This window comes from Heloderma suspectum, chromosome 12 (genome assembly GCF_057233095.1).
Source record: "Heloderma suspectum isolate Gila_16-S chromosome 12, 16-S_ref, whole genome shotgun sequence".
In the NCBI taxonomy this organism is placed as follows: Eukaryota; Metazoa; Chordata; class Lepidosauria; order Squamata; family Helodermatidae; genus Heloderma; species Heloderma suspectum.
Genome location: NC_139469.1, coordinates 1,393,613 through 1,406,045, shown reverse-complemented (window position 1 = coordinate 1,406,045; position 12,433 = coordinate 1,393,613). Strand labels below are relative to the sequence as shown.

Genomic DNA, 12,433 nt, shown 5'->3' with positions numbered 1-12,433 from the left:
AAGTCTTGCACACATTTAATAAAATATTTTATATCCCATCTTTTGTGCCACCTAACATGAGCTGAACACATGCAACAGCAGGAAGTGGAGTTCTCCAACCAGCATGTGTAAAGCCAGTCCCAGCTGGACAAAGAGAGATGCTACAAAGGCTCCTGGAACTAGGGGAACAGTCCCCAAGCAGAGATCGTCCCTGTCCCCTACACCATATAATTACGCCTATGTACATGTAATTCACCCTTTCCCGATCTGATGCCCTCCAGATGTGTTGGATGGCAAATGCATTGGGAGTCGTAGTCTAACACATCTGGAGGATACGAGCTTGGGGAAGGATGACCTGACTGAAAAGCATGCAGGTGCTTCCCTTTATCCTTTGCTCCACTTCCTTCCCCTTTCTCTGTTATCTCCCCTGCGGCAAATTATAGATTGTAAGCCCCTTGGGGCAGGGACCCTTGTACCTCAGAAGGTGTGATGCACACCAACGTGCCACATAAATGAAGGCACAATCCTTTGCATGTTTAGACAGAAAAACATCCTGCAACTCCCAACATAGCTGGCTGGGGAATGCTGCGAGTGGTAGGACTTACTGTCTAAACATTCATAGGAGGGTGCCCTAAATAACAATAAATTCATAGGGGAAATAGTTGCATTTGATTATACCATTTTTCAAGGAAGAATAAAAACAGAGCAACACCTTCAAGACTCGTGTGTTTTATTAGGACCCCATCAAAAAAAGCTTTTAAGGATGTGCACATACTACTTTCAATGGTACCAGTTTTCCTGATTTATTTCCTTTAATCTTCTAATGTGTCATACCATTTTTTTTAAACAAAAAGCAAACAAATACACAATGCAGCATATTTAGAAGAGCGATTAGCCAAGCAACTGGCCATTGGCATATCTTGGAGAGCCATTGGCTAGTGCGTGTGTGTGCATGATTTGCATGTGTGTGCGGGGGGGGGGGATGTATCAGGCGGGGGGGGGCAGAATCAGCCTGAGGAGCAGAAGGAAGGGGCAGGATCTGCCAGCCCCCCGCCCCGACACACTCCGCGCTGGGGCGGCTGGCCTACTGAGGAAGCCCCCACTCCGGTCAGGGAGAAGCGCTGGGCTTCCCGCCTGTCAGCCACCCCTACACAGCGGGGGGAGAAAGAGCTGCAGCAGAGAGAAGGGGCCAGGCACTCTGCACATGCTCAGAGGCGCTCTCGTCGCTCCCACACGCAGCCGCCGCCCAGACTCACTACTCCTGGTTATCTCCATCCTTGCAGCCGGCCAGCCGGCTGGCTGGGTCTTCCGCTGGCGGCGGCGGCGGCCGCCTCTGCCTGGGTCGGGTCAGGCCGGGCCGGGCCAGGCCAGGCCGCGGCGCGAGCACTTCCGGAAACAGCCCCCCGCCCCCGCGCGCCCCCCGCCCGCGCGCGTCACGGCCCACCTGACCCACAGGGCGGGGCTTGCCGGCCGAACAGGCGAAGCGCGGCGGCGCCCTGAGCCTGCGCGCCCCGCCCCGCCCCGCCCCGGCGCCCGCTGCTCCTTCTGCCCGCCCCGCCCCGTCCCGCCGCTCCGGGCTGGCGCGCAGCTGCGAGGACGGGCGGGGGAGGGAGGCCGCCGCTCCCACCCGGAGCCAGCCGGGCGGGCGAAGCTTGCGCAAGCCGGGCGGCGGCGTGGCGTGCTCGCGCCGGGGCCGGCGCGCGTTGCGGCAGAAAGCGGCTCCTCCGCCCCGGCCGCGGCCCCGCTTGCCCCGGAGAGCGCCCGGCTGCATTCGCGCCTCGGGCGAGAGGCCTCGGGCGGCGCGGCGCGGGGGAATCGCCCCGGGGTGGGCGCGCGCGCAGCCGCGAGGAGGAGCCCGCAGCCCGCGGAAGGCGGCGGGGCGCGAGATGCGCGGGGCGGCGGAGCGCAGGACGGGGCGCGCAGCGGGGGCCGGGCGGCGGGGCGCCCGCCCCACGACGGCCGGCGAGGACCGCGCATGCGGGAGCCGGCGGGACGGGGGGGACCGGAAAGCGGGCGAGGGGAGGGAGCGGGGCGCCGAGCGGAGCCGCCGCCGGCTTGCCGCGGGGCGCCGCGTGTCTGCGCGGAATTGACACCCGAGTTGAAGCTGGAGCAGCGTCGTCGCTGCCGCGTGAGCGTTCCTGGACTCTCCCCTGGCGCATCGGATGCAGCTCCGTGCGCTGAATTTGCGTGTTTCTTTTACAAAACGCACAAGCTCCTCTGGAACAGCAGCAACAAGCCAGCGGTGAACGATTAAAGAAAGGGGAAAAATGCAAAATAATAAAAATGTTGAAAACCAAGTTACACCGTTGCACAAAACGTGCCCAAGTTCGTTCCCTCTAGGAGGGGCGCGCCAATATCCCCCTGGGGACGCGAGATTCGGTCCAACGCAATTTTATTCGAGAGGAGACGAGCAGCGCTGCTCGGTGGGCTCCGGCGGCCAGCGCCGCAAAGGAGAGCCGCACCTGGGTGGTTTTGGTGCAGCTTGTGTGCGCTCCGGTTACGTGACTTGGAGCCTCTTCAAGCGGGGCGGGAAGCGATCTAGCGGCCCCCGGCTCCAGCGGCAGGCGCGGCGGCTTCGCCAGCGGGGGGAGCTCTTCGGGCTGCCTGCGATGCGAGACACCGTTGCTGTTGGTGTCGTCGAGGCGGTTGATGAGACCGGCCTCCTCTGGGGCTCCCCGCTGCAGGAGGCCGCCTGAGATGGCTGCCGCTATTTCAAGATGGTGTCTCCTTGGCTCTGCCAGTACCGGTAAAACTGATCGGGCGTTCCGGAAAGGCTTGTCTAAACGCGGAAAGGAAGGGTTGCTCCTGTGCGAGCAGCGGGCGTTACTGACCCCTGGAGGGGCGCCGCCTTCGCTCGTCTTGCCGACCCCGGAAGGCTGCGCTGCGCCGCGCTGCGCCGCGCCGCGCCGGCCACCCGGGGCCCGGCCTCGGCTGGGATCGAACTCCGGTCGTGGGGGTCCCGGTTGCAATACCGCCGCCTGCCGCTCAAGCCGAAGTGCAGCGCCGCTTCAACTCCCGGCTTTGTTTGTTACATTTATATTCCGCCTTTCCTCCGCGAAGTCCAAGGCAGCATCCATGAGCCTCCTCCAAAGCGACTTACCGAGCAAGCGTGGCCCGCGCGCAGAGGATCGCCAAAGCCTCCGATGCGATTAACGGTGCCAGCCAACGCAGGTCTACACAGAGGTAAGTCCCACTGAGGTCAATGGGGCTTACTCCCAGGAAAGTGTTACAGGGTTACAGTCTTAAGGCTGCAGTCCTGTACCCAGTTACCTGGGCGTAAGCCCCATCGAACTCAACGGCACTGACTTTTGAGTAGACCTGGATAGGGTTGCCGCCTAAACCGTTCTGTTCGCTTTAAAGCTTTCGTTATACCACCGGCGGCGCAAGCGAAGGGAGCGCGGCTAGTCCTCTTGAAGGAATTGGCGTGCCAGGAGGCGGGGACGGGGGGCACGCCGCGGCAGGGGCGGGCCTCGCTCTGTCCCGCCCGGCTCGCCCTCTCCTCTGCCTGGCGGAAGATGGCGGCGGCGGCGGCGGCGGCGTCCCGGGCTCGGCGGCTGCTCCGCGGCGCGGGTAGGCTGCGCCGCGCGCGCAGGCGGGGAGCGCGGGCGCAGGCGGGGAGCGCGCCGGGGGGCCGGGCCCCCTCGCGCCCGCCTCCTTGGCGCCCGGCGGTCGCCCGACCTTGGCGGCAGGGGGCCGCGCGAAGGGGCCCGTCCTCGGGCAGCGGCGGCCTGCCCAGCCCCGCGCCACCAGGCGCCCGCCCGCCGTGGCCCCGCCCCGCCCCGCCAATCCCGCGGGCCTAGTCGGGGCGGCTGACGCTGGACGCGGCCCCGGGCGCCCCCCCGGCGTGGCCTTCCCCAGCTCCCATCATCCACAGCCGCGTGGCCGCGAGTTGCGGCGCGAGGCCGAGCGTGAAGGGCTGCGACCGGGAACGTGTCTGCTGGAGGCGGCCCTGCCCGCGGAGAGGCCCCGGGCGGCGCCCGCAGGGAGAGAGCAACGGCGTAAAGGAGCGGCGCGCGCGAGGAGCGGCGGGAGCGATCCGAAGGCGGCCCGCCCAGCCCTGCCCGCCCCCCGTTGCTTCCCAGGCCGAGAGGGGCAGGGTCGTTCTGCACATGCTCAGGGGTGCCTTGATTGGATTACTTAATCGCCCATCTGGCCAGTCACCCGGCCACTCTGGGCGATGTACAATAATGCGGACAATTTAAAAACGATAAAATTACACATTAAAACATCGTTTTCTAAAATTTCCCTAGCCCACCCCAAATGCCTGTCTGAACAACCACATTTTTAATGCGTGGTGGAAGTTCATTAAAGGCGGAGTTCCCTAGGGAGGGCATTCCACAGAGTGGGGGCCACCACAGAGAAGGCCTTCTCCCTTGTCCTCACCAGCCTAGCTCCTGGCTGATGGGACAGAGAGAAGGCCATCCGAGGCTGATCTTGTTGAGCGGCCTGTCTGGTGCTGCTGGAGGCGCTCCTTGAGATAGGCTGGGCCAGAACCATATAGGGTTTTAAAGGTAAAAACCAACACCTTGAATTTGGCCCGGAGAACAACTGGTAACCAGTGCAACTCCTTTTGCACCGGAGTGATGTGATCACGCTGGCAGCTGCCTTTAATCGGACGAGCCCCCACGTTCTGTACCAGCTGCAGCTTCCAAACCGTCTTCAAGGGTAACCCCATGTAGAGCACATTACAGTAGCCTAGACAAGAGGAGACCAGGCCTTCATCTTAGTCACCTGTAGGTTGTGCAGTGTGGTCGGTGCTTGCTTGGATTTAAGCCTCTCTGTGTTGTTATTTATTTATAACCTGCCTTTCTGCCAAGAAATGGCACTCAAGGCAGGTAACAATAAAACCAGAATAAAAACAAAACCTTTATTAAAACATAAGAAAAATCACGTAACACATGACAGTCCCTGGAAGGGTGCCAGTGGTGTCATCGAGGGGAGGTGGTTGGACCTGAGTTTCTTGACCAGCAGCAGCCTCCCCACACTCCCCTCGCTACGCAGAAAGCGACTTCTGAAGCGGGTGAGGGTGCAGTTGTTCAGAGTGGAACGCTCAACATTTTCTTTCCAGAAACGTTGGCTGTTGCGTCGTCCCGTCAGCGGTGGGCGCTGAGTGGAGCCCTGGCTCCCGCGCTCAGTCTCACCCCCCTGGCCATGGCAGGTTGGTGATCCTGGGTTTCTTGCAGGTCCGTTTTCTCCATTCTGGCATGGGCCAGCTGCCGCCCAGCACCTCGGGCGCCCACCTGTCCAAAGGAGGCTCTTCAGCAACAACAAAATCCTTGTGGAGCTGGACGAAAACACAGGTAGCCTCAGCTGCGGTGCTTGTCCTGGCCTTTGAAGCAGAGTTGAGGGGGTGGGGTGCACGGGGGAAACCACCACAGCCCCTGCAATCAGAACAGGATCAGGCCAGCTGCACGAGCGAGCCATGCCGTTTCTTGGAGCGTCAGTATTTCTCACAGCATGCTGTCTAAGAGGTTCTCCTCAGGATCTCCAGTTACGTAATCCCCACAGCACCAGAGCTTTTACAGAAAACTAATGGTGTTTTTAAAAACACATCTTGGTACCACGTTTTACAAGAGAGATGTAGCTTAAAAGCTGCGGCGACAAAGTGCTTCCCAGCAAAATCCAAAATGTTGGTGACCACCTTTAAAGCCCTAATGGCTTGGGTTCTAGGATACCTGTGGGATCACCTTTTCCCATACCAGCCGGCACGCTCCCTGAGGCCTGGTGGAGAGCCCTTCTGTATGTCCCACGTAGGGTGGAGGGGTGCCTAAATGCTAGTATTGTCTGTGCCAGTATTGTGGGCACCCCCTTGCTCCTGGGGTACAGGTGGGGCCCTCTCCAGTTGTCTTTTACTGGTTGGTGATATTCCTATTCCAGCAGGTCTTTGTCAGCCGCTAAGTGTCTAGTTATTTTATTTACTTGCTTATTTATTATGATTACATTTATATCCTGCCTTTTTTCCTCTGGCAAGGAACGCAAGGTGGCTTACATGATCCTCCTCCTCTCCATTTTATCCTCACAACAACAACCCTGTGAGGTGGGTTGGGCTGAGAGTCTGTGACTGGCCCAAAGTCACCCAGTGAGCTTCCATGGCCATGTGGGGTCTAGAACCTGGGTCTCTCGAGTCCCAGTCCAACATTCGAACCACGACACCACACTGGCATTTTATCTGTAGTCTTTGCCTTTGTGTTTTTATGACCTCTGTTGTTTTCTTGGGTTTTTTTTACTATATGGTTTTTATATTGCATTGTAGTTTTAAATTGTGAGCTGCTCTGAGTGGTGCACAGGCACCAGAAGGGTGGGATATAAATTTATGTATAAATAAAATGTCATGGGACATTTTGGAGTGCCCCCAGCTGTGTTCTCAGTTTCGCTGCTCATCTGGCAACAGGCGTTTGCAGCATAACGGAAAGGAAAAGAACGCGCACACAATCTTTATAGTCTTTATACAAGGGCCCCAATATCCTTAAATGTCATACTTTTGACAAGAAATGACTTTCCTGTGCAGAAAAGGGGCCTCTCATTCTAATTGTTTACTCCTGGTGCCCCCCCCCCTTTTTGGCCCTTTGGATGAAATCCAACATAAGTCCTACTTAGAGTAGACCCATTGAAATGAATGGGATTTAAGTTAGTCATGATTAACTGAAGTCCCATTCATGTCAATGACTTCAAGTAGGATGTATGTTGGATTTTGCCCTTTATGGGCAGCTCACCAATGTCACTTAAAACAATATATAATCCAGGGCTCCATTAATACTGAAATACTAAATGAAGACGAAACCCTCGAAGAAGTTAAAATCACAGGAGCGGGGGCAACGAAATCAAGCCAAAGGCAGAGCAAAACAAAAAGGTTTTGCAGCACGCCAAAATGCTTGGAAAGTGGGGCTCAGTCAGGCCGCCCCAGGATGAGGAGCTCCGCGCCTGAAAAGGCCCCGTCAGCGCTGCTCCAGGGCTCCGAGGGCCCCCCTCCCCGCTGTGAGTCCGCCTCCTCACCGCCCTGGTTGCCACCTGCCCTTGCTGCTCCTCTGCTTGTTCTCACAGTTGCTGCCCCTTTCTTGGTGGGCAGAGAGCAGGTGGGCAGCAGCATTTACCGCTCCGCCTTCTCACCACTGCCTCCAATATCTGGGCCTCCGAGTGAGAGGTGGGGGACGGGCAGGCTGCAGTGGGGAAGACGGGAGAAGCACCTCCGGGGGGCTCTTGTCAGTGGCCCCTGCTGCGGTGTGGCCCCAGGCCCTGCCCAGCCATGCTTACCCTTGAACCTGGCCCTGGGCCCTGTGTTGCTTCCTGCCCAACGAGGCGTCCCATGGCACGGAGACCGAATGCTGACCTGTGATGAGGATCTCCCTGGGCAGGCCGGCTCATGCGGCAGCCCTTCCAGCATGTTAATATTTCCTATCTACCATTTTGGATAGCTCCCCCACCCCCGCAGTATCACTGGACAGCTACACAAAGATTGCCACGCAATATGTAACTAAAACTGCTAGCACTTAATTTTTCAAAGGATTATTTTCTTGAAATAAAGTCATCCAGGTACTTCAGCCTGATCTCTCTATATGATGGGGATAATAGTGAGCAGTGAACAGAGCAACAGAAGGGCTTAGACATGCCCTGCGCCCAAAGGCTCAAGATGCTGCTGTGGTAATCGATCACGTTGCTCAGAGCAGCCCCCAGACTGGCTACCCAAAGTGAGTCCTGTTGAATTCTGTGGGATTTACTTTTGAGAAGAGGTGCCGAGCATTCGGTGGTCAGGAGAACCCGGCTGGGTCAGGGCCAGGCTCCATCTGGCTTGGCATCCCCTCTTCAGCAGCGCTCTGTAAGACACACACCGCTGGGATGCTCAGAAGCAGGGTATGAAGACCAAATCCTTCTCCTGTGGTTGGCTCCCAGCACATATTATTCAGAGAGTTACTGCTTCTGAACAGGGATGTGCCTAAGACTCTAGTGCCTGGATTTGCTTTTTTCTTCCTCCCTCCCAATCCTCTTTCCTTTTGTGTCGTGTCTTTTAGATTGTAAGCCTGTGGGCAGGGACTGTCTTATTTCTTATCTTGTAAAAGGCAGGATAAAAATGCTATGAATGAATGATGCAGCTACCATGGCCTGTAACCCTTCAAAGATACATTCTTTATGAATTTCGTTAACATAAGATTGCACATAGCAGGGTGAGGAGAAGTGCACAGGAAAACGCACAGCACTGCTGTGGAAGATACTTTGCACAATCCAGTCTCTTGTGTAATTCTCCAATTGTGGCTCTGATTCCTTTATTTGATGGATGGATGGATTAATTAATTAAATATTCGATTAGTTAATTATTTAACTATATTTATGAATCACTTCTGATTTTCTAAGTGGTGTACACAAATGCAGTATAAGATCATAATTAAATACTGTGTATTATTACTGCACACAGAAGATAATAATATGACCTTCCTGAAGATGCTTGTTGGAAAAGGTATGTTTTCAGTAGGCGCCGGACACACAGGAGGGTCAGCTCCCGCCTAGTTTGCCTTCCTTGTATTTGCTCTCCAGGGGTCGCGGTGATGAAGATGAAGAGCCCGCCCGTCAACAGCTGCAGCTTGGAGTTCCTCACAGAGTTTTCGATAAGCCTGGAAAAGCTGGAGAATAACAAGGCCTGCAGAGGTGTCATCCTGACCTCGGTATGGATGATACGTAGAGAAACATCCATTTGGCTCTGGGCCTGTTTTAGCTGGCTGGCTTGAGGCAGGCTATAGGGGGCAGGGAGAGGGGAGTGGGACTCTGCCACCGAGGGTAGGTAAGGACATCTGGACGGCACTGGGTTGGGGTAAGCTAGGCTATACGCCCTGTAGGCCTTGCACTGGGGTGGCGAGGCATGCCAGAGGGGGGTGTCTTGCAGCGAACGATGGGAGACTTTCCTCTTTCCAGGCTGCCCCACGGATCTTCTCGGCAGGGCTGGACATCACTGAGATGTGCGGCAAGAGCGAAGAGCACTATGCGGAGTTTTGGAAGGCCGTGCAGGAGATGTGGCTCACGCTGTACAACTCCAGTATGGTGACCATCGCAGCTGTCAACGCAAGTCCTGATTCCTTGCACCCAACCCCCGGGGGGCACCCTGAGCTGCTGCTCACTTGGCCATCCAGGCAGGGATGGTCACTCCCTGACACGGTTAAGGGCACAGCCCTGTGCATGTCTAGACAGGAGAAAAGTCCTGCAACTCCCAGCATTCCCCAGCCGGCCGTGTTGAAGGACTTTTTTCTTGTCTAAACATGCACAGGGTTGCACCCTAAGGCTCTTGAATGATTTCAGAACTCTGCAGGATTGAAGCAGCCTGTGTGTGTGCGCAGGACACGGAATCATGGGCTTAAGTGACAGGAAGTCAGATTACGGCTGAACATCAGGAGAAGCTTCCTGACTGTTAGAGCAATACGACAATGAAACCGATTGCCTCTCCCGCACTGGAGGCCTTCAAGACGAGGCTGGACAGCCACCTGTCAGGGATGCTCTGACTTGGATTCCTGCGTTGAGCAGGGGCTTGGACCCGATAGACATATAGGCCCCTTCCAGCCCTACTGTTCTGTGATTCTAGGCTTGACCAAAGAGCAGGCCTTCCACCCCACGCCCCAAACCTCAGCACTGGCAGCCATGGGCACGAGGCATGTAGAAGTGGCAGTGCAGTTACTTCGGAGCACATTCGGTCATAAACAAGGAACGGGGGGGTGCAGAGGGGGTCCAGCCGATTCCCTGTTTGTTGTGGAGGAGCCCAGCTGTCTTAACACCCATGTGCCATTCACAGTTCAGCCATTTTATATTTTTTAAGTGCCGATGTACAACAGAAAAAAGTGCAGAGCCTTTCCTGCAGGCTAACACAGCTGGTGTTGCCCTGTGTACATTGCCACCTAAGCTTAGACTGAAGGGCAAAAAGCCACGCGTTTTCTTCCCGTTCATGAATACGTTTGGATTGGCCCTTAACGCTTTGCGGCCTCTGGTCTGCAGGATTTTCCTTCCTGGGAGCCTTTGCTGTCAGTTGGAGCCACCCATCAGGCCCGGGCTGCGCTGAGCTGGGCAGGCCAGAAAGAGGCTGGCATCCACGCCTCTGAAAGCGAATGGGGCTGAGCAGCGGGGATCCAGAGGCCCCGTTTGGGCCAACGAGACGTTCTGTTCTCTGCTCCCCTCTAGGGCTCCAGCCCCGCAGGTGGCTGCCTTATGGCTGTGTCGTGTGACTACAGGATCATGGCGGAGAATCCCAAGTACAACATTGGGCTCAACGAGACGAAGCTGGGGATCGTCGCCCCTTTCTGGTGAGGGGTCTGCAGTGGCAGAGGAGCAGCGTGTGCGTGAGGCTTGCTCTGGCTTTCCTGGGAGGCTTCTGTGAGCCCCACACGGTTGCAGACGCAGCTTGGGCCTGTGGCTTTGCCAACTAGGCACCCAGCCCGGTGCCCTCCCAGCACTTGGGCGAGGGTGTGTGTTGTTAGACTACAAAGTGTGTTGGACTACAACTCCCAGCATGCCCCAGCCAGCATGCTGTATGGCTCTTTTACTGCCAGGTTTAAAGACACCATGGTGAACACGGTCGGCCACAGGGCCACAGAGCAGTCCCTGCAGCTGGGGCTCCTCTATTCCGCAGCCAGGGCCCTCCAGATTGGCCTCGTGGATGAACTGGTGCCTGAGGAGAAGATCCAGGACCGGGCTGCTGAGGTGATGGCCCAGTGGCTCGCCATCCCAGGTGAGAGAAGCCCCCCCCCCATGCACCCAACAATCTCTGGACCACAAGGATGAGGCCTGCCTGGGGCCTGACCGATGGGTTGGACTTCAGCTCCCAACAGCCCCAGCCACTGCGGCCAGCGGTCAGGTATCCTGGGCACTGTAGTCCAAAACACCTGGAGGGTGCCAGGTTTGGGGAGGCTGCACTCACCCCTGCAGCACACTGGCCCCTGCCCTGGGCTGGATTGATTGCCTCTGAGTGTCCTCTCCTCTCTGGTCAGTGCCAGCAGCAAAAGACGTTTGCAGGCCAGGCACGGGACTCCAGGGGCCGCGTCAGGCCTGCAGACCGCAGTTCCCCCTCCCTGCCCAGAGGTTCGAGAGGGGTGAATTGCAAGAGGGGATTGTAACCATGGGGGCTACTTGTGGGCTAGCGCCCCAGCCTGCCCCACACCTCACTTGAAGCAGGCCACCAGGAAGATGGGTTGTTTGCCAGGCAGGGGTCCCGACCCAACGCGCTGCCTGTCCTTGGTCCCCCAGACCACGCCCGCCAGATCTCCAAGGCTGCCATGCGGAAGCCGGCCGTGGACCGCCTGCTGGCGCATCGGGACGCAGATATCCAGAACTTTGTGCGCTTCATCTCCCGGGACTCCATCCAGAAGTCCCTCCAGGTGTACATGGAGACGCTGAAGCGGAGAAAAGCCTGACCAGTGGGCTCTTCGCCCCCCGGCCTCCTGCGGGGCTGCCGGGCAGCCTTGCTGCATGCTGCTCTCAGCCGGCGGCCCCCGGCCCGGTGCCCTCAGCCACCCATCACCCCAGGGCCCCACCCTGCTCCCCGTTCTGGTTGCTTTGGATAGTGAGGGTGGGGGGTCGGCTGGCAAGGCTAGGGAGGCGCTCTGTGCTGTTCCCGTGTGTGTCCCCTGGATCAACTGGGAATCCCTACTCTTCCTAGGAAAGCGTGAACTTTGCGGATGTGAACTGTCAATAAATGGCTAAAACAGCGATGACGCTCCGTCTCCTCCTGACCACAGCGTTGGCTTCCGCAACACCTCTGGATCTGGATCTCTCGCTAAGCAAAGTCCAGCAAGTGCCCAGCGGGCCTGCTTGTGCCCCCCCCCCCGCATCATGGTCACCCTGACCTGCCCACAGCTGCTTGTGGCAGCCGCGGGCACCTGGCTGCCCCTTCTGGGACTGGCACCTGTGTGCCTGCCCAGCGCTGCTGGGTGACCGGCCACCCATGGCGATGCAGGCCCCACAAGGAGCAGGCGGCAGGTTCCAAGGCAGCCGCCAGGCAGGTGCCACCCCCTGCGCTGGCGAAGAGGGCAGAGCTGGCAGATCGAGCCTCCCTCGCTAGTTCAGAGCGTCCGTGACCAAGTCTCGCCTCCCCATGGACAGATGTCCCCGAGGTGGTGCCCGAATGGTCAAACGGCACGTGCGTTCTGCAGCCATTGACGTCTTTGTATGGAACGGCCTTCCCCGAGCTGTTGGAAGAGTAGTTGTACTTCCCCGCTGGTGGCTGTCTAGTATTGGGCAAACTACGTGATTTAGTTGGGACCTGAGTTTTGGCAAAAAGGGCAGTCCAGTAGAATACAGGTGGCGGTGGGTTCACCCTCCCGCATTCCACTGGGGCAACTGTACCACCTCTTGCCTCTGTTAGCCACCACTCAAGGTTACAAGCAGCCACTCTGTTCCATACCCAGCTTGGAAGCTGAAATGGCTGGCGGCCCAGGATCCGGAATCGAGTGCCATCCAGATTTTCCTGGGCCGGCCGGGAGACTGC

General features: G+C 57.8%; 2 protein-coding genes across 11 annotated transcripts in view; one reads left to right on the top strand and one right to left on the bottom strand.

Annotated features, from left to right (window-relative positions):
• Positions 1–2,225, bottom strand: part of PARN (poly(A)-specific ribonuclease) — a 34,129-nt gene extending 31,904 nt beyond the window's left edge. For 6 of the 7 annotated variants that reach the window (XM_084818014.1, XM_084818016.1, XM_084818018.1 and 3 more), the window contains exon 1: positions 1,236–1,407. In XM_084818014.1, coding sequence (XP_084674140.1) covers positions 1,236–1,254 — 19 coding nt within the window. In that variant the 5' untranslated portion in view covers positions 1,255–1,407. The other variant, XM_084818013.1, reaches the window with a different exon arrangement.
• A 384-nt stretch (positions 2,226–2,609) lies between these two features.
• ECI1 (enoyl-CoA delta isomerase 1) lies at positions 2,610–11,655 on the top strand. Of its 4 annotated transcripts, XM_084818027.1 has the most exons (8): positions 2,610–2,725; positions 3,040–3,162; positions 5,163–5,279; positions 8,506–8,633; positions 8,881–9,027; positions 10,132–10,253; positions 10,500–10,678; positions 11,194–11,655. In XM_084818027.1, exons 1-8 carry the CDS (start codon positions 2,629–2,631, stop codon positions 11,358–11,360), a joined length of 1,080 nt encoding a protein of 359 aa, XP_084674153.1. In that variant the 5' UTR covers positions 2,610–2,628; the 3' UTR covers positions 11,361–11,655. The 4 variants fall into 4 exon arrangements, with proteins under 4 accessions (XP_084674153.1, XP_084674154.1, XP_084674155.1 ...); XM_084818028.1 differs by lacking the exon at positions 3,040–3,162; XM_084818029.1 differs by lacking the exons at positions 2,610–2,725; positions 3,040–3,162 and adding an exon at positions 3,476–3,549.
• The last annotated feature ends 778 nt before the right edge of the window (positions 11,656–12,433 follow it).